General features: G+C 52.7%; 2 protein-coding genes and 1 pseudogene across 3 annotated transcripts; 1 reads left to right on the top strand and 2 right to left on the bottom strand.

The window, feature by feature from the left end:
• Positions 1 to 361: 361 nt before the first annotated feature.
• On the bottom strand, positions 362 to 7,699 carry ACTMAP (actin maturation protease). 2 transcript variants are annotated; one of them, XM_060083287.1, is made up of 6 exons: positions 6,431 to 7,665; positions 3,774 to 3,842; positions 3,027 to 3,151; positions 2,531 to 2,660; positions 2,366 to 2,436; positions 362 to 1,557 (listed from the first exon to the last, which is right to left on the bottom strand). In XM_060083287.1, the coding sequence occupies exons 1-6, from the start codon at positions 6,748 to 6,750 to the stop codon at positions 1,220 to 1,222; spliced, it is 1,053 nt and encodes a 350-aa protein (XP_059939270.1). In that variant the 5' UTR covers positions 6,751 to 7,665; the 3' UTR covers positions 362 to 1,219. The 2 variants fall into 2 exon arrangements, with proteins under 2 accessions (XP_059939270.1, XP_059939271.1); XM_060083288.1 differs by lacking the exons at positions 362 to 1,557; positions 2,531 to 2,660 and having other exon boundaries at positions 2,372 to 2,442; positions 6,431 to 7,699.
• Positions 7,700 to 7,796: 97 nt separating this feature from the next.
• SNRPA (small nuclear ribonucleoprotein polypeptide A) lies at positions 7,797 to 19,847 on the top strand. The gene is made up of 7 exons (XM_060083289.1): positions 7,797 to 7,879; positions 8,334 to 8,428; positions 12,422 to 12,594; positions 14,835 to 15,014; positions 17,181 to 17,354; positions 17,821 to 17,909; positions 19,469 to 19,847. The coding sequence occupies exons 2-7, from the start codon at positions 8,356 to 8,358 to the stop codon at positions 19,626 to 19,628; spliced, it is 849 nt and encodes a 282-aa protein (XP_059939272.1). The 5' UTR covers positions 7,797 to 7,879; positions 8,334 to 8,355; the 3' UTR covers positions 19,629 to 19,847.
• On the bottom strand, positions 10,209 to 10,834 carry LOC132479757 (AP-3 complex subunit sigma-1-like; annotated as a pseudogene).
• Positions 19,848 to 19,931: the final 84 nt, after the last annotated feature.

The raw sequence follows: 19,931 nt of genomic DNA, 5'->3' as shown, positions 1-19,931 counted from the left end.
CTAATAAAACCCTTTGTTGGGCATGGGGGACACAGCAGTGACCAAGACAGAGCTGTTCCTCCCCTTTCGGAACGGATGCAATAGGTATTCGTTAAATGCTCTCTCTCTTTCCCTGTCCCCCCTCCCCGATCTGTACAGGTACACACTCTGCCTGGTTTGAATCCCGGCCCTGCCGCTTGCCAGTCATGTGACCTTAGGCCAGTGACTGCACTTCTTCAGGCCTCAGTCTCTCCATCTGTCAAATAGGGAGGATCTAGTACCTTCCTTACAGGGTTGGAGGATTTGATGAGTTAATGGGGGTAAAAGGGTTGGCACAAATAACTAGTCTTACAGGCTTTTGCTTTTGTTTTTAAATCAGGAGAACACACAGGTGGAGGAGGTGCTCAGCCAGAGGGAGTCTTCCCAGAATTGACAAGGAGCCAGGGTAGAGCAGTTACAGAATTGTCTGTAACACAGGGCTGGGGGGTGGGGGAGACAGGACACCCTAGGCACCTGAGAGGCCACTATGCCTGGCTGGTGGCAGAAAGCGTGAGGAAGAACAGCCTGGGGTAAGGGAGGTGACCTGGGGCGGGGTGAGTTTAGTCTCTGCCCTGCAAGAGGAAGGCTGGAGGAGATGCTGGCACCTTCTCTGGAGGGGAGTGCTGAGACCTGGTTTGCGTTTTGTTTTTTGGCTGCGCTGCGTGGCATGCAGGGTCTCAAGTTCCCCCCACCAGGGATCGAACTGTACCCCCTGCAGTGCAAGCGCACAGTCCTAAACACTGGACCGCCAGGGAAGTCCCTGGTTTGCGTTTCAAAAGGCTTCCCTGGCTCCACATGGACAGACGCTGGGAAGCAGCAAGGGGTCCAGAGAGAGGGCGGACAGCAGCCAGAAACGGGTGGCTGCAACCCTGAGGTGGGGTGGACAAGCCCTGGGGTCTGAGCGGTTGTCAGTCTCTCTCTTGCAGAGAGGGAACTTGTCTGTGGGGCTCCTGGCTATAACCCCAGCCCAGAGTAGGTGCTTAATACTGGGGGACGGGCTTGGGGGAGCCGAGGCCCAGGATTGGGATGGGATAGATTCGGGGCGGGGGACCCTGCATGAAGGATCTCTGGTTGGAGGTCCTCAGAGATCCAGCCCAAGCCCCCAGGCTGTCGTACAGAGGAGAAGATGGGGCACTCTGCGAATGGTGACACAGCTGAGCTGTGGCTGCGCCCCGTCACCCCGGCTCGGGGCTGCAGCAGGCTAGTGGCCAGAGTCCTGTGGTCGGAGGAGCAGGGCCTGGCCGCAGAGGCCGGCCCGCACCCCGCCGACAGGTACCACGTATGCCCGGCCATCGGCGGCCCGGGCGGGCGAGAAGTCCGTCAGCTGCAGGTTGCTGTCCCGGACTCGGTCGTAGTCCCACAGCTGGTAGTTCCAACTCTTGCCCTGCTTGGCGAGAAGGTAGACGGCTCCTGGGGAGCCTTCCTCTGGCAGGGATGGTGGCTGGCGGGGCGAGCCGGGTGCTGGGTGGAACAGGCCTGGCAGCTCAGGGTCCTCCTCGTAGCCGAGGCTGGGCATACCCTGCACACCCAGCAGGACCCCTGGGAGGAGAGAGGGAGGCTGTGAGTGGGAGCTGAGCCCTGACGAGGGGCTGGGGCTCCCTGCGTCCCACCACAGCTCTCCAGGGTAGGTACTGCCTCCATCCCCACACTGTCACAGAGAGGCCAGCACGGGCCAGCAGGCAGACAGCTGGGCCGGGATCTAGACCCATGGTGTTGGGCTCTAGAGCTGCAGGCATTCTAAGTCCAGCCTGCAACAGCCTGTCAGCACAGGGAGGTGCCAAGGCGGCACTGAACAGTGCAAACATCGTCAGCTCGTTGTCACCAGCTGTCCAGAAGAGCAATGCTCAGAGAGGCAGGCACACAAGGGGGCCTCCATCCAGGCCACCTGACGTGCAACTCTGGCTTTCTCTCAGGCAGGTGGAAAGACGAGGATGCTGACAGTAGCTAACACTTACTGAGACATGTAACATACCAGGCACCATTCCAAGAGTTTTACGTCCTCTGCCTATGGCGTGGGTGCTACTGTTGCCTTGATCTCTAGATACAGGGCAATGGAGGCCCAGAGTCACAGAGCCTGGAAGTGGCTGGACCAAGTCTGCAGCCCAGACTGTCTGATCCTTGTCTGCGCTCTGAGTTTCTGCGTGTGGAAAACCCTGATTGGCGGACACTGAAGTACCTGTTGCTGGCCAGGTCCCTGCTAAGTACCCTGTAGGGACAGGGACAGCCCAACCCTGGTTCCTGCCTTGGGTAGTGGGGAGGTGCCAGTGCGAGGGTAAGAATGTGAGGAGGGGAGACGGGGCTGGGGAGACCCAGGGTGAGGGCACAGGGCATGGGAGGGGGGACCCACCTGCACTCACTGCCCAGTGGGCCTTGTGGCCCTTCCTCTGACACGGCTCGTGGTTGAAGTCCTCGTCATAGCTGGCACTGGGGTTAAGGCCAAAGCTGTGGTGTGGCTCTGGGACCCACCCGTCTCCACCCCTGCCCTGCTGCTCCCTTCCAGGCCCTGGGATACGGGATAAGCAGGGGATGTCCGGCGACAAGGTGCTGCAGGATGTGGTCTCTGTTGGGACCACCCAGGCCGCCGTAGAGCACCTCTGCCTGGCAGCCCAGTGCCTCTTGGGCCAGCCTGCCCATGTCGGTCACTGCAAGGACAGAGCAGACACAGAAAGAGCGATCGCTGTGTGCCTGGCACCATGCCAAAGGCTTTCGGGAATCAACGCCTATAACTCTCGCCTTGACCATCACCTCTTCGAACAAATGCAGAAGATGAGGGGCAGAGAGGGTTAGCTGCTTGTCCATGGACACACAGTAGGAAATGGCAGAGCTGGGATGGAAACCCCAGGTGGCCTGGCTCCAGAGTCCACCCTGTGACACTCTGCTCTACTGGGGGGGGACAAGGGCCCAAAGAATGGAACAAAGCCCCCTTATGTGCCCGGTGTGTCCTAGCCAAGCTCTCCAGTCCCCTCCTGCAGAACACCTGGCTTGAATCCCTTCCACACCCAACCTACCTGAGAACATCTCCCCCTGGGCCGTGTAACCTCTCTCCATGGCCACCTGCACCAGTCTCTCCAGGCGGGTGCTGCTGAGGGGCGCCAGGAGAGTGCCTGCCATCCACAAGGCCACCAGCCCGCACCTGGGGAGACACAGGCCCAGCCCCCCAACCCCTAACCACCAGCCCGCACCTGGGGAGACACAGGCCCAGCCCCCCAACCCCTAACCACCAGCCCGCACCTGGGGAGACACAGGCCCAGCCCCCCAACCCCTAACTCGTGTCTTTCCTGGGCCCCCTCTCGCCTGGAAACTGGAGTGTGGGGAACAGGTTTGCCGCCCTGGGGGAATTCCCTTCTCCTCTCCCAGGCCAAGCGGGGAGGAGACCTGACTCCCCCTCCTGGGACAGAGGCTGGCCAAGGCCTGAACCAGGGCTGGAGGGCTGGGGGTGTGGGTGGGAGGGTAGGGAGAGATGTCACCTGGGCTTCTAGGAGGAGCAGGTGCCAAGGTGGAGTCAGAGATAATGGACCAGGTTCGTTTGTTCACTTGCTTATTCGTTCCAACTGTTTACTACGCATGCACCCAGGACCCTCACCTGGTAGGTTCCCCGTCTCCCTCCCTCCTCGGCCTCCTCCTTCTCCCCAGGCTGCCTGGCATGAACCCACTCTTCCCACACTCCTGGGTCAATCCTCACAAAGCCTGGCGAGGGCAGAGGCTCAGAACGCACGGCCGGCCAAGGGGTTGGGGTCCCGGATTAGGGCACGTACTGAGGGCCTTCTTGGATGAGGGAGGGCAGGTCAGCACAGAAGAGGATCCACTGCAGGTCACTTCTGAAACTGAATCACAGTCGCATTCAGGTCATGCGGGAACCAGCTCCTAGGGACCCCCCCATCGAGGGCTGGCTGGGAATGGGGTGTCAGGGATGGTGAAGGGGAGGAGCATGGGCCCAGCTGTCCTGAGGCCCCAGGGCCGCTCTTGGCTGGGTCAGACTTCCTTCATTCCTGTTGAGACTCCTCCCCTCCCCAGCCTCGGTTTCCTCATCTGCTCAGTGGGAATCATCCTTCTGCCTGCTGCTCCCTGCTCTTTCTCTCAGTTACTGAAGGGGCAAAGAGCAGATGTGCAAAAGCTTTGCAACTAGGAGCCAGAGGGATTAAATTATTAGAAGGGGTGTCTACACCATGGATGGAAAAATTAATCAATAGTCAATCTAAGGAAGAAAGAGAAAATTTTATTCAAGCCAACCTGAGGATTATAACCTGGGAGACAGTCTCTCAGAAAGCCCTGAGGACTGTTCCGCCTGTGAGAGATCAAAACACAGTTATATATAAGTTTTTGAGACAAAGGGTTGGTTATATGCCAAATGACATATTATTGACAGTTTACTCAATCCAGATCTACAAGTACAAAGCAAGTTATGGGTCATGGGTCATTGCGATCCCTTAACAAAATTAAGAAGGAAAGCTGTCTCCTAAGGAGTTGTGACCCTTGATGAGATCAAGAAGAAATGTTATCCCCTAAGGAGGTTTGGTGAATGCAAATGCACAATACACGCTAAATGGGAGGGAGGAGGCCCCAGTGGGCAAAGAAAAATTTCATGTTTAAAATTCTCTCGTCTTGCCATAAAATATGAATACCCAAACTCTGACTGTTTTTCCCCTCTCAAACCTGTTTTTCAGGCAGTTAGATAAGGTGGGAATCCCTTCCACTCAGCCTTGAGCAAAACCAGGTAACAACTGCTCCAGGCCTAAGAGATCACCTTGATAGACTCCTCACAGGCTTCACCAGCCCCAGTCTTGGGGAGGCCACTCAGAATATTCTGGTGATCCCAACCCCTCCCCCCTCTCCCCCACCAGGGCTCAGGAGGTGCCAGGCAATGTGCTTATACTTCTATCCCAAAGCCAGTGCAAGAGTAAGGCTGAGGGGGGCACCTTACTGATGAAAGGAGATGATTATCAGCACAGTGGTTCAAAGCAGGGAGCCCTAGTGCCATGCCCTTCCTCTCCTAAGCACTGTGGCTAAGTGACTTCACCTCTATGAGCCTCAGTTTCCTCATGTGGAAAATGGGATAATAATAGTTCCTATCTTGCAGGGGGAGGGATAAATTAGGAGTTTGGAATTAACAGATGCACACTACTATCTATAAAATAAGATCTACTGGACAACAAGGATCTACTGTATAGCACAGGGAACTATACAGTCAATATTTTGTAATAACCTATGAGGGAAAAGAACCTGAAAAAGAATATATACAGACGTATATATGTATGTTTTTACATATATATATATATCTGAATCACTCTGCTGTACACCTGAAACTAACACGACCTTGTAAATCAATTATACTTCAATTAAAAAAAAACAGTTCCTGTCTCATGGAATTGCTGAGGTTAAATTAATAAGTAAAAACATTTAGAACAGCATCTGGCATACAACAGGTAGTTGTTACTTGCGTTAAATTTGCCTCATTATGGGGGAATTCCCCAGCGGTCCAGGGGTTAGGACTCTGCACTTCCATTGCAAGGGGCACAGGTTCGATCTCCGGTCAGGGAATTAAGATCCTGCAAGCTGTGCAGCACAGCCAAAACAAAAAACAAACACAAAATTTGCCTCACTATGGTTGGGGCGTCTAGTGCAGATAATAAACTTGTCTAGAGAGCTGGAAGTTTCTTCGGTGAGTCTGGGCAGGTCACTCGTCTCTCTTCCCTTCAGCCCCAGCCCAAGTCTAGCCCCCTCCCCTCCTGCCTGATCTCCTGGTGCTCCAGCTTCCTCCTGGGCCCCTAGACTCCAATCTCACCACTCCACTCCTCGAAGGCAGTCTCTCTCCCTCCCTGGAAGGGCACAGATCCGTTCCACAGCTCCCCAGTGCCCTCAGGACCGTCCACCTTCCTTCACACGCCTGCCCCCCCCCATGCCCTGTGTGGTCGGCTCCTGCCCACCTGGGAAACCCCACATGTACCACCTCTGTCCCAATAAAGAAATATTTGCAGGTCCTTGAAAAGAACATCTTTTCATGTCACTCTGGGCCTGGGCACAAGCTGTTTACTCTCCTCATCACGTACCCTGGCATAACTTGCTCGACAGCACTCAGGGATCCCCTCCTCAGGCAGGCCCCACTGACCCCCCAGCCTCGGTCGGGCACTCCCTCTGGGCTCCCTCGTCACGGCTCTGACCACTCTGGGCTGTCACCGGTGGAGGGAGGGATCTGTCTCTCCCACTGGACGAGGTGCTCTTGTGAGGGCAGCTTTCCTCATTGCTGAAGACACACCGCCACTGAAGGGGTCTAAGGAAGGGGGCTGAAGCAGTCAGACTGTTTGACCTTGAGGAAGTGGGAAACCCCAAGAGGAGATGGCAGCAGTGTGATCTGGGGACAAGTGGTTGGGTGAGACCCTGGGTGGGTGGGTGGGAAGGGGCATGGGGACCCTACCGGCTCTTGTGCAGCTTCAGGAGCCTCTTCACGTCCTCTCTGCTCCTGGGGACTGGGCCAGCCCTCTCCAGGGCCTCCTTCAGGAGCTGGCTCTTCTCCAAGCCGAAGACGTGAGGGGGAGAAAACCTGGTGGTAGGGGGTGGAGGCGGCAGTGGGGGTGGTGGGGGAATAGGGGTCTGGAGACTTGAGGGAGAGGGTGGAAAGGCTAATTCCGGGAGATTTGGGGGTAGGGGAGGAGGTGGAATTATGGGGGCCTGGGATGCAGGGGTTTGGGGAGGAGGAATTGGTGGCTCTAAAGAAGGAGAGCATGGAGAAATCATTTTAGGATCTGTGACTTGGGTTGTAAGATCGAGAATGAGAGAGGGAAGGATCTTCCAAAATGTGCTGGTCGCAGGGATGGAGATTTTGAAGGTTTTAGAACTGCGTTCCAGATTTTGGGGCCGGAGCAGTGGGACTGAAAACACCAGGGCTAAAATCTGGAACCTTGGAAGCTGGGATTGAGGCTGACTTAAACCACAAGGAATCTGAGGGTTAACGGGGTCCTTTAATGTGGAACCAGATTTGTGGTATAAGTTGGGATGCAGGGCTCAAAGACTGACACTTAGTAGGAGTTAACTTCTTATCCCTGGCTAGATTTGGAAACCTGGTGTTCAATTTCAGGACATGAAAGCTCAGACCTGGGACGAGGCACCTAAAGCGTGGGATTTACGGCCCCAGTGCTAAAGACTTGGGGAATTTAGAATAGATCGCCCCTTCGCATCCCAGACCCGAGTTTGGAACCTTAGAGCTGACCTTTGAGTCAGAGGTCAAGAGGTCAAAAGGACACCTGGCAGGGAAGACAGCCTAGTTGTGGAGAAAGTCCCGAAATCAGAGCGCAACAGGAAGAGTCTTGTGGGTAGGGGAAGACTCATAGATTGGAGGTCGTGGGGAGCCGCGATACCGCTGGGATAGGGTACGGAGTCGGGAAGTAAGACGCGCCTCCCCTTCCAGCAAAATGGCGGCCGCAGCGCACAACCGCTCCCAAACCCGGAGGTAAAACTCGCAACTCGTGTCCGCCCCTTTAACAATCACGTGACAGAGAACGCGTAGCCGCTGGGGAGAGGTGGGGCTTCCAAAGAAAGGCCTCCGAAGAGACGGCCGCGAGAATCGCGTTCCGATTGGCAAGAAGCGCGAGAGGGGGCGCGGCCTTCACTGATTGGTCCGTAGCCCCGAGTGCCGCAGAAGGAGGAGGGCTTGCAGGCGGTGGGCGGAGTTTTCCTGCCGAGGCGGGAACCCAAGTGTCGTTTTGATTGGCAAAAAATCTGGGTGCAGGATTCTGATTGGCCAAGCTCCAGGTTTCCGCGCAGGGATTGGCTTGTAGAAAGACAAAGGCGGGACCAGGAGAGGAAGTTTTGTGGTCGGCGCTCAGCAACGTAGCAGAAGGCACTTGCGGGAGATTCGACTCTTTCGGTGAGTATCCTTGGGCGCAGGCGGCCATGGGTGCCTGGCGGGTGTAGGGCTTGGCGCCCGGGTCTTCCCGCGCCTCCTGTTGGGGAATTCTTTTTCTGCTGCTCGAGGCCAGGGCTCTGCAAAGTCGTCCTCCCTCCTTAAGTGCCTCTACATCCGGGCTTTTTCTCCTGGACCGCCTTTGAGGTCGTGGGCCAGTGGGAATCGCCACCTAGGGCACTCGCCTACTGAGTCGCGTAGAGCATCCTGGGACTCGTAGTAAACCTCACGAGATTTCCCTCACCACGCGGGGAGAAGCGGTGTCCTGGGTTTGCTTTGTTTTCCGAGCTGTTCTTCCCTCTTTCCTTCTCTCTGCTTTACCTGACTTCCTCTTGAAAGGAAGATCCCTAAACAGCCCGCGTTGGGACGAAGGAGTTGCAGATACCCAAGGCTGAGTGGGACCTTTTCATTCTTTCAGCCCTACCTCAGCAACTCACTCCATGGCAGTTCCCGAGACCCGCCCCAACCACACTATTTATATCAACAATCTCAACGAGAAGATCAAGAAGGATGGTGAGTTCTCGGGATAGTCCGGACTCCAGGCTATCCCGCAAGAGCCGGCCCCCTCTTCTGTCCCCAGCATCCATGTCTCTTCCTTAGCCTTGTCCACTCACACTGTTAGAGTTAACCCCTCGGCCTTTGCACATGCTGCTTCCTCTGCCTTTAACATTTCCTCAGTTCATCTTACGCTCTGCCCATTAACCTGGTCACTTACTCATGCTTCAAGGTTTCAGCTCACAGGACCCCTCCTCCAGGATGCCTTCCCCCTCCCTTTTCCACCCACGTGCCTGCCTCTGACTTCCCATAACCCTGGACATCCCCCTTCAAGCCCTGGGCTGTCATGGGGCTGTTTCTTTCCTGGCCTGTGAGTTCCAGGAGGGTAAGAACTGCAACTGTCTTGGTCAGTGATTAGCCCACAATGAAATGTTTCATTTCAAAATGAAAATGAAATGAACAATACTGATGGCTCACACTCGGTACCAGGTGCTGACGTAAATATAAATCTTGGTTACTTTTAACTTTCACAGCAACCCTGCAGGAAGGACCTATTCTTCCCATTTCTCGGATTAGGAAACTAAGACTCAGGGGTGATATGATTTGCCCAGGGTCACACAGCACTGAAAAGTGGTTGACGCCACCAGTATGGAATTCTGCTTAAGAACTCAATTCTTGACATCAGACATATTTTTCCATTTTCTTGAGCAAGTTACCACTTTTTGTTGACACTCATTTTGTGTATAGGAAGACTGGGCAAAGTCATATCTTCTCTGTGTGGGTGTTATGGGGATTATATTAGATAAACTGCCATTCAGCCATTCAGCTTCTTTTTATGGTGCTCAGCGGTTAGTAAGTGTTGGATAAGTGTTAGCTCTTATTATTGCCTCAAGAAAATTATTAGGGGAACCAAAGGAGCTCACTGGGATTAAGTTTGACGTTACCAATAAAGTTGCGGTTGAAGATAATAAAACGAGCCACGTAAATCCCTCATATACTTTTAGAACGTTGTGCCCAGCCAGTGCTTTGTGGAGCTGGGGACACACTGGTGACTGAGACAGTCCTGGTCCTAGCTTCATGGAGCCACAGTCCAATAGGGATGACAGACCTGCTACCAGACAGTGATATCCCAGAGTGGCCAAGGCCATGACTGGGGAAGCACAGGCAGAGTTGTCAGGGTTGAGATGGGGCACCTAGAAAGAGGTATTCATTCAGTTTCATAGAAAAGGAGACATTTGGGAAAAGCCTAACAGGTAGAAGAAGCAGTATTTATGTTATTTATGTTATGGTGTGGGGGAAGAGAGTTCTTTTTTAATTTTTTTTTCCAGTTACCTTGGAGTTTATTTAAACTAAGAGAAAAAGGTCATCATGTTTTCATGCAATACATACTTCGTTCTTTAGATAACAATTCTGACAAATAACAGAAAGAATTAAGGAATGCTGTATTTGTGATCCATACAAAACACCAACATTTTGGGTTATACATAATTTAAAGAAATGTCCCAAACACTTTTCAAAATACCGTAGTAGCCAATACATAGAGGCATGCCTTAGGTGGCCAGGGGAATGCAGTTTAGAAAATAAAGAAAAAAATCACACTGTAACTACTCAATTTCTTCAAAATCACTGAGCAAGAAAAGCAACAATGAACTTCCATACTGATTTTATGTAACTTCTATACAGTACCTTGACTTAAATCCAAGAGCAAAAGTTAAGACTCTCCTCTGTTTTTGGTAAACAACTGTATGGTAAACTTAGATGACATTTCCCCCGGATTTTACCTGGGAGTGGCCTTTTAAATTTTTTATTTAAAAGAGGGCAGGTTTGGCACTTTTATACTGATGTCACCAATGTTAACATTTCTTGGGATCTCAGGAAGATTCATATTCTTTACAGCTGATACAGCACGGGGCTGGAGCGCCCGCTAAGGCAGCCTCAGATTTCTCCAGTTTATTTTGTGCATCAATTTGTGTAACAGTCTCATTCGTGTTGGTCTCCAGTACCATCCCCCCATCACCATTTCTGCGAGAATATTGTGAACCTTGTCTACATGGAAAATTAAATCCAGTTCACAGACGTTTTCAAAACACTTGTCTAATGTTTCCACAAATACTTGAATTAGATCTAAAATGCCAAGTTCACTTTCTGAAGAATCCACACAGAAGACAAAATATAATGTTGCATAATGTCTATAAATCAGTTTGTTGTCAGATCCTCCAGTTAATAATCCTCCTTCTAGGAAATTACAAACATTTTCATCTCTCTTAGATACCAAATGGAATGTCTCCCTGATGATTTGCTGTTGTGTATCTTCACTGAAGGGCTGGTAGGACTTGGGGAGCCGCGGCTTCCCGTGGTTGTTAAAGATGAGGATCGCCTTGATCATGGCTGAGCCGGGCCTACCGGGTGGGAGCTGGGGGCCAGGGCGGGTCGGGCGCCGGCACGCGAGCCTCGCTTCGGGATCTCGCTGGGGATCCTTCCCCACCTGCCCCCTCCCGCACATGCCAGGAAGAAAGTTCTTAACCTGGACCAGCACATGCAAATATCCAGGGGCAAAAGAGAGCCCAGGGCATTCTGGGAACTACATGTACTGTAGTTTTGTGTGTCTGAGACTTAGAGGCCTATGACTCATGGAGAACGGTGCACTCTGGCTCATGGGGCCTTGTGGGCTGGGTGAGGTGTTGGACTTTGTCCTGAGGGCTTTGGGGAGCCAGGCAAGGGATGCAATTAATTGTGAAATATCTTTCCAGCTGTGGAGGGTGAACTTGAGTGGGCAAGAAAGGAGACTGGGGAGAGGCCCAGAGTCCAGCGGAATGACTAAAGCCCAAACTGGGTTCACAGGGATGGGGAGTGGAGACAAAGCCCAGAAATGTCATCAGAATTTTTGGCTATTTGCTTCCCTCATTACCCTGCCCCGCCTTTTCTTTCCTCTCCTGTATCTCTTGGACCAAACATTGTAAGCTCAGATACCTTCTTTGCATAAGACTGGTACCCTTTTCTTGCTGTGGCAGTTTGCTAGTGAGGTATGGCGGTACTGGGTTCGGATGGACTTGGCCCCTTGTCCTTGTCCTGGCTCTTCAGGGTCTTCCCAACACCCTTGGGACACTCCTCCTGGACCAGTGACAGATCCTCTGAGAGCTTCTATCCATGTTAGTAAAATTGAGACAGTTATAACTGCTGCTTCATGGAGTAGTTGTAAGAATTTAGTGAAGTTATTTCCATAAATCATTTAATGGTACCTTTATTCATGCAAATGCTTTTGGAGGTTTGTGTGCTGGTGACCGTACTGCTCATGGGGATAAGGTGATAAATAAGAAAGCTTGTAGCTCTTCAGAAGGAGAGCTAAACAACAAGTAAACAAACATGATGTCAAGAGGTGGGAAATGCCATGAAGGAAGAGCAGGTAGGGTCCCAGGAGTGGGGGAGAGTGACATGAGAGGGCACCTATTCACACAAGGTGGTCAGGGAATGCCTCAGGTGGCAACATATCTGCTGAGCCCTGGTTGAATGGAAGGAGGCCATGTACACATCAGAAGGATGCTCCTAGTAGAGGGAGCAGCCAACGCAAAGATCCTGAGGCAGAGTAGCTGTGACGGGCCTGAGAAAGGGCAGGAAAGCCAGTGTGGCTGGAGCTATAGGAGTGAAGGTGGAGTGTGGGGAGAGATGAGGTGGTAGGGCCCCATCAGAGGGGCGTGTGTCAAGGTGCTGGAGACAATGAGAAGAAGTGCTCGCATTTATCAAGCATTTACTGTGTGTCCTTTGTATGTGTGACTCATGTTCCTCTTACAGTGACATTGTGGGGTAGGTATTGTTACTGTCGATCTCTCACAGAGGAGTGCACACGACCACTTGAGGGGTTCTAGGCTGCTGCTGGTATTGCTCTGTACTCGTTGTCAGTGGACTGATGGTTTCCCTCCTGGGCTGCGTCTTCTCTGCGAAGGGGAGCTCGAGATGCAGGACATGATACCAAGGCCTCCAGTCACCTATGGGCCTTTCCTCCTCCCACCGCAGAGCTGAAGAAGTCCCTGTACGCTATCTTCTCCCAGTTTGGCCAGATCCTGGATATCCTGGTATCACGAAGCCTGAAGATGAGGGGCCAGGCCTTTGTCATCTTCAAGGAGGTCAGCAGCGCCACCAATGCCCTGCGCTCCATGCAGGGTTTCCCCTTCTACGACAAGCCCATGGTGAGCACTGGGTGTGGAGGGTATGGGTGTATGCCTGTGCAAGGCTCTTGCAGGCTGGATGGGTCTGGACTTCCTGTCGCCTGTAGTCCAGACCATTGAGGACGGGAGTTTCTCTTGCTAGTCCTCAGCATCCACTGTTCACTGCACTGGGGCTGTGGAAACACCATGATCAAGGGAAGGCCCAGCTCTGCCCTCTCGGCCCCACAGTGTAGTTGGAGAGACACGCCTGCCTCCAGATGGCGATGACCCGGAGGGGTCAGGGCTGGGACCGACCGGGCAAGTGCACAGAACTGGGGGAGCTTAGGCGCGGCCTCTCACCCATTCTGGGAGTTTGCCGGGAAGCCTTTCTGGATGAGTAAGACTTGGAGAAGAGTAGCTGGGGGAGGAGAGGGAGAAAGACAGTGGACTAAGGCCTGGAGATAACCAAGAGCATGTGTAGTTGAGGAAGTGAGTCAAGTTCCCTTAGCTGGAGTGAAGGGTGGGACGTGGTGGGAGGGCCTGGCCTGGAGAGCCAGTCAGAAGTCAGGCTAAGGAGCTGGAGTTGGTCCTGAAAGTGGACTTGATTCTGAGGGTGCTGGGGAAGCAAGGGAGGGTTTGGGGGCTGCCTGTGGCTGTTGGGTAGGGGGGTTAGGAGGGAGATGGGGTTCCGTTGTGAAGGTGAGGCTGGGTTGGCTCCCAGGTGGTGGGGTTGGGCCGGGACCAGGGCAGGGGCCGTGGGATGGGAAGAAATGGGTTACGGATGTTCAGGAGGCCAGGTGGGTGGCCGTGGGGACTGCTGTCCAGGAGGTGAGGAGTGGCTTAAAGTCCCTGCCCTGAACTAGAATTCCTGCCGTTATCAGTGGGAGATGTTTTTGGTTCTTCGGGCTTTTTTCTTTGTTCCTCAGTCAGTTTTCCAGTTTCACCTGATGGTAATATGCTTCCCTGAACCAGTTCCCTTGGGGAGGTGAGAGAAGTGTCAGTGCCTGCAGGTCCCAGGCAGGCCACTTCATGTGGAAGACACTGGCCCCGGGTTTAGCGGGGCCGCCTGGAGCCCTCACCTCCTTCTGGAGTGGGCCGCTTGTCATTGCCTCTGGCTATGCGAGCCCACAGTTGCCACATCTTCCGTCGCTTCTCTGGAGCTGCCAGGAATTCACTTTTGAGGACTAAAACCAGTAAATCGTTTTGTGTAGACCCTCCTCTCCTGCTTTTCTCTGAAATCATTGCTTGGACCATATGAAGCACTGAGCCACTGTGAGTTCTGTCAGTGAGTCCCGTCAACTCTACCTTCAAAACCTCTACCAAAAAAATAAAAGAAAAAAACCCAAAAGCCCCCAAACCAAACAAACAAAACCCTCCACCCGTTCTTCTCACTCCCCCCCACTGCCACCCACCTGGTCCCAGCTGCCGCCCTTCTCCCTGGTCTGACACCTGGTCCTCACAGGCCACTCTCCGTCCCGTGGCCACAGCGCTCCTTGGGGGTCACAAGTGAGAGCTCGTCACTCCCCGCTTATAACACTCCATCGCTCCTGGCTTTCTCCCTCCTCATCTGTGTTGGCCTCCTTGCTTTTCCTTGAACACAACCTGCACTCCTTAGCTCTTTGATGGCTGTTCCTTTGCCAGGATGCTCTTTTCCCTAGACGTCTGCGTGGCTCCCTCCCTCCCTCTGTCTTTACACCAGTGTTTTCTCACTGAGGTCTTTCCTGGCCACACTCTGAAAGTTTCAGTTCTTCTCAACTCCTCACATACCCTTCTCCAGTTCACTTTTTAATCTCTGTCATATCTTTCCCAGCGAACAGACTCCATGAGAGCGGGGGCTTTTGTGTGATTTGCTCATTGCTGTACCGCCAGAGCAAATATAGGTGCTTCATAAACCACTGAATGAATGAGATTTAGCCTGGAGACTCAGTTCTCTTCCTGTGTGATGGAAACCCCCCTGCACAGTGCTCCTGTCCTGACCTTGTTTCCTTCCTTCTGCCTTGGGCCTGATGCTTGGGGCTGTCCCGTCTTCCCTTCAAAATCTCAGCAACCACTGACTGAGCACATGCTGTGTGCCAGGCACCTTTGGGAGCACTTTAACTCATGGTCCTCACGATTGTTCTTTGAACTGGGAGATACCGCAGTCCCTATTTGACAGATGAGGACGTTGAGGCCAAGTGATTTCTGTGACATTACTCACCAAGCTCCTGGCAAGGTCTGATTTGGCATCCGGGTGGTCTGGCCCCAGACCAGTCTCCTTAACCCTTCTGCTCTCGGTTTGGCAGCGCATCCAGTACGCCAAGACTGACTCGGATATCATTGCCAAGATGAAGGGCACCTTTGTGGAGCGGGACCGCAAGCGGGAGAAGAGGAAGCCCAAGAGCCAGGAGACCCCGGCGGCCAAGAAGGCCGTGCAGGGTGGGGCGGCCGCCCCTGTGGTGGGCGCTGTCCAGGGGCCTGTCCCGGTAAGCTGGGGCCCAGAGACGCGGCCTTCTCACCACCAGATCTTCCTCAGCCACGTGGGCTGGCTTGGGGGTGGGGTGGGGAGGGGTCTCCCCTTGTGGATTCAGACACACCCCCCTTCCATTTTTCTTAGATTGTGTGCCTCTCTCTAGGGAGGGGTTGAGCATGTGAGTGACGATATCTCCACTTGGAAATGTCTGTGCCTGCCCGCCTGTTTCTCAGGATCTTTCTTTCTCTGTGCCTCACTGTTTTGTTTTCTCTTTCTCCTTGACCTTGATTTTGCTGTCTGTGTAGAAAATCCAGAGAAAACTACTAATCACCTGTTAGGATTAAAAAGAATTTAATTTAACAAGGTCACCAGATATAAGGTCAGTATGGAAAAAGTCAGTTTTATTTCTACACGTTGGCCACAAACAAGTAGACTTCAAATTGAAAAATAGCTCCGAGGAGTAAATTCAACAAAAAGTGTGCAAGGCCACCCACTGAAACTATAGAACATGGCTGAGCGAAACTGGAGATGACCTCATCAAATGGATAGGAAGACTCACTGCTATTAAGACTTCAGTTCTCTGCAAATTAATTTAAAATTCAACACAATTCCAATCAAAATCCCAGCAGGGACTTGTGGGGACAGACAGGCTGTCTGTAAATGTCTGGAAAGGCAAAGCAAGGCAGACGAGAACAAAGCTGGGGGCCTGCTACATAGTAATCAAGATGGTATGGTATTGGCATAAGGGTAGAAAGATGGCCTAGTGGGGCAGAGTAGAGTCCTGAAACATCCACACATGTATGTAGTCACTCCATGTATGTCACGGTACCACTTGCAGTCCAGTGGTAAAAGGACTTTTTCCCCTAGTAAATGATACTGGGCCAATTGGATATCTGTAAGGGGAAAAGTTAGCCCTGCCTTAACAATGTATAAGTTACTTTGAGGTGAATCATAGACCTGAACGTGACAGCTACAACAATAAATGTTCTAGAAGAAAACAGGAAAACGTCTACGACCTTGGTGAGGGCATGAAGAGTGGAAACATCCTGTTTTCTAAACAGGATACAGAAAGCACAGAGTATTAAAGAAAAGATGGACGAATTGGACCCACTCAGGTCTCCGAACCTCCACATCAGCTTTTCTGATGGGTTGCGCTCTATTGTGTCTTGTGTCGGTGATGGTGTCTGGCTTACCATCGAGCTTCGCCACTCTTACCCTCTCCACTCTTCTGTGCCCAGCTTTCTCTCCACCTTTGACTCTTAGGTGTGATTCCAGCTCCTGTCTCCCCTGGGTGCACACGCTCTTGGCCTCCAGGCTGTCTCCCTTCCCCTTGCCACCAGCCCTCCCACTTATTCATGCACCTGCCTTGACCATTCCGAGCTACCTCTGCCTTCCACTGTCCTCTGGGTCTGTTTCTTTCTCCATGAAGTTTATTTTTAGAAGCAGGAGTACAGCATGCTGCTTACAGTGTTTATTTCCACCCCTTTTAGTTGATAATGTTTTTATTTTTTTTCGTAGGCTATTTTTCTACTCATGTCTCTAAACAAAGTTAGGCCCTTCTGGCGATTTTTTTTTTTTTTTTTTTTTTTTTTTTTTTGGCCACGCCACATGGCACGTGGGATCTTAGCTCCCTGACCAAGGATTGAATCCGTGCACCCTGCAGTGGAAGCTCAGAGTCCTAACCACTAGACTGCCAGGGAAGTCCCCCTGACCAATTTTTTTTTTTTTTTTTCCCTTTGGTACGCGGACCTCTCACTGTTGTGGCCTCTCCCGTTGCAGAGCGCAGGCTCAGCGGCCATGGTCACGGGCCCAGCCACTCCATGGCATGTGGGATCTTCCCGGACCGGGGCACAAACCCGTGTCCCCTGTATCGGCAGGCGGACTCTCAACAACTGCGCCACCAGGGAAGCCCCCCTGACCAATTTTTATATGTTAAAAAAACGGTTTTTTGAAACTCTTTGATTTAATGTCTGCTGTGACCTTGGGTCTGTTTTGCTCCATCCATCCCTCTTTGGGTGCCTTTTTTGCCTTTTCCAAGACTGGATCTTTCTCCCTGTGTCTCTCACACCCTGGGTTTCCTGTAACAACCTTTTCTTCTCTCTGTTTCCTGCGGACACTGAAAGCACGTCTCCTCCCACCTGCTGGCGCCCCTCTCAGTCCTGCCCTTCTCTCCCTGCAGGGCATGCCGCCGATGACTCAGGCGCCCCGCATCATGCACCACATGCCGGGCCAGCCTCCCTACATGCCGCCCCCCGGTATGATCCCGCCTCCGGGCCTCGCACCCGGCCAGATCCCACCAGGGGCCATGCCTCCACAGCAGCTTATGCCGGGACAGATGCCGCCTGCACAGCCTGTAAGTGTCTGGTCCTCCTGGGGTCTGCTATAGGCAGAAGACAGGAATGGCAAGGGGCCGGTGGGAGCACTGTTTTAGGTTGGGTGGTCTGGGCAGGCCTCCCTGAGAAGGTGATACTGGAGGATGAGGATGTAGCAATGATGTCAGGCCCTGGGGACAGAGAAATTGGTGTGTTCGTTGGAGCAGCTTTAGAAGGTCACGGTGAGGCTGGAGTGGGGGTAGGCTGCACCTAGGTTCATTCAGTGAACTTCTGAGCACCTGCTTATGGGCACAGCAGTGCTCTCTTGTGGCTTACAGTCTAGTGGGGGCAAGGCAGGCAACAACACAGGGTATGTCAGGTGAAGGACTAGAAAGAATTCAGGAAGGGGCGGGGGTGGGGTGGGGCAGGGGGTGGGGCAGGGGCTGGAGAGCAGGAGGGCTGTAGACCCCCAACCAGACTCAATGGGCTCCCGTCGCTCTCCTGCAGCTTTCAGAAAATCCACCAAATCACATCTTGTTCCTCACCAACCTGCCTGAAGAGACCAACGAGCTCATGCTTTCCATGCTTTTCAACCAGTAAGTGGGACCTGTGGCTGACCGGGGGCCAGAGGGTGATGGCCAGGAGGTGGCACCATGGGGATGGACGAGCTTCACAATTCTGCTGGTGGAGTCCCAAGCCTGCTTAGGCTGTACAGGCGGGACAACGACTAGAGGTTAAAAGGAGGAGGCTGAAGTCGGGCCTGCAGCGGCGGGGTGTGGAGGGCAGCAGTGGCCAGGGTGGGTGGGCCGTCCTCTGCCTTCATGGGGCTGCGTTGGGGATCCAGGCTCTGGGTCTCATCTTTGGAGTCTCTAAATTGGACATAGGCAAGTTAAACAACAGTGAGATGCGGCTGAACACTGGCTAGACTCGTGGGAGTCAGCCTGTTTAGACTGCAAGTATGGGAGGTGGGGATGCTTGATGTTGCGTGCCCTGCAGATGGGATGCAGGCCACTGCGGGTGTTGGGTAGGGTAACTGGCCACTGTTTAGTCATGCTCACCTGGTGGCTTTGCTGCTTTCCCCGCCTCCCAACATTTTTTTTTTTTTTGGAGTATAATTACTTTACAATGTTGTGTTAGTTTCTGCTGTACAATGAAGTGAATCAGCTATATGTGTATATATATCCCATCCCTCTTGGACCTCCCTACCCCCCTGCCATCCCACCCATCTAGGTCATCACAGAGCACCGAGCTGAGCTCCCTGTGCTATACAGCAGGTTCCCACTAGCTATCTATTTTACACATGGTAGTGTATTCATGTCAAACCTAATTGCCAATTTCATCCCACCCTCCCCTGACCCCCCTGTGTTCACATGTCTGTTCTCTACGTCTGCGTTTCTCTTCCAGCCCTGTACCTGTTTCTAATATCCTACAGAAATTCTAACATGAGGCCTCAGGGGCTGTGGGTAGGGCATTCCTCACAGTGTGGCAGGGAGCCGGAGGCAGCCTGGGAGAAGGGAGAGGTCAAGTGCAGGTGCTCGCGACTGCACCCCACGTGGCAGCTAGAGGGAACAGGAAGAGCAGTGTGCCTCGTTCCTTATGCTAATGCCGAGGGGCAATTTTGAGAAGCTGAATAAAACAGGAAAAGAATGCCATGCATTCATATACCATCTCCACAGAAAAATGCATATTTTCTAAGGATACTCATGGAGAAAAGGATAACCAGTAAACCTGAGGATGGTTGCCTAATGGGGAAGGAAGTAAGGAATGAGAAGAGGGAAATGAAAGAAACAGCAGACCATGAAAGTCGGGATGGTGGTTATTTCTGGAGTGGTTATTTCTACGATTCCTTAGATTGAGAGAGGATGTGGAGGGTGGGGAGGAGGCAGTGTTCTTTGTCTTGACGGAGGTTATGGTTGCACGGGTGTTCATGTTAACAGTTTTCTTTAAATGGTATGTTTCCTTTGTGCACACTTTTTTATATTAGGGTTTATCAACTTAGCGTCATACTCATTTGGGGCTGGATAATTCTTTGTTATTGGGGCTGTCCTCTGCATTGTGGGATGTTTAGCAACATTTCTGGCCCCTACCCCAGGATGCCAGCATGTTAGGGGGAAGTGCTGAGTCTGGATTCCTAAGGTCTCTGACCATCTCTCAGGTTCCCTGGCTTCAAGGAGGTCCGGCTGGTCCCAGGGCGGCACGACATCGCCTTCGTGGAGTTTGACAATGAGGTGCAGGCAGGGGCCGCACGTGACGCCCTGCAGGGTTTCAAGATCACCCAGAACAACGCCATGAAGATCTCCTTTGCCAAGAAGTAGCACCCTTTCCCCATGTCTCTGTCCCCTGTTCTGGGGCCACCCCCTCCCCCCCTTGGCTCAGCCCCCCTGAAGGTAAGTCCCCCTCGGGGGCCTTCTTGGAGCCGTGTGTGAGTGAATGGTCGCCACACAGCATTGTACCCAGAGTCTGTCCCCAGACATTGCACCTGGCGCTGTTAGGCTGGAATTAAAGTGTTTTTTTGAGGTTTGTTTTTTCCACAACCATTTGTTGTTTTTATTTTCTTGTCCTGTGTGTTTCCCTTCCCTGCACATCAGAATATTCTGAGCGTTTGGGCCTCAGCATGT

Source organism: Mesoplodon densirostris, chromosome 19, assembly GCF_025265405.1.
Source record: "Mesoplodon densirostris isolate mMesDen1 chromosome 19, mMesDen1 primary haplotype, whole genome shotgun sequence".
Classification (NCBI taxonomy): Eukaryota; Metazoa; Chordata; class Mammalia; order Artiodactyla; family Ziphiidae; genus Mesoplodon; species Mesoplodon densirostris.
This window is presented reverse-complemented; position numbering and strand designations above follow the sequence as displayed.

Coding starts and splice junctions, on each gene's coding strand:
- ACTMAP (XM_060083287.1), bottom strand. CDS start 6,750: ATGATTTCTCCATGCTCTCCTTCTTTAGAGCCACCAATTCCTCCTCCC. Junction 3,843..6,430: donor CTGAAGCTGCACAAGAGCCG/GTAGGGTCCCCA, acceptor ACTGTGATTCAG/TTTCAGAAGTGACCTGCAGT. Junction 1,558..2,365: donor CCACTGGGCAGTGAGTGCAG/GTGGGTCCCCCC, acceptor CTCTCCTCCCAG/GGGTCCTGCTGGGTGTGCAG.
- SNRPA (XM_060083289.1), top strand. CDS start 8,356: ATGGCAGTTCCCGAGACCCGCCCCAACCACACTATTTATATCAACAAT. Junction 8,429..12,421: donor CGAGAAGATCAAGAAGGATG/GTGAGTTCTCGG, acceptor CTCCCACCGCAG/AGCTGAAGAAGTCCCTGTAC. Junction 15,015..17,180: donor CTGTCCAGGGGCCTGTCCCG/GTAAGCTGGGGC, acceptor CTCTCCCTGCAG/GGCATGCCGCCGATGACTCA.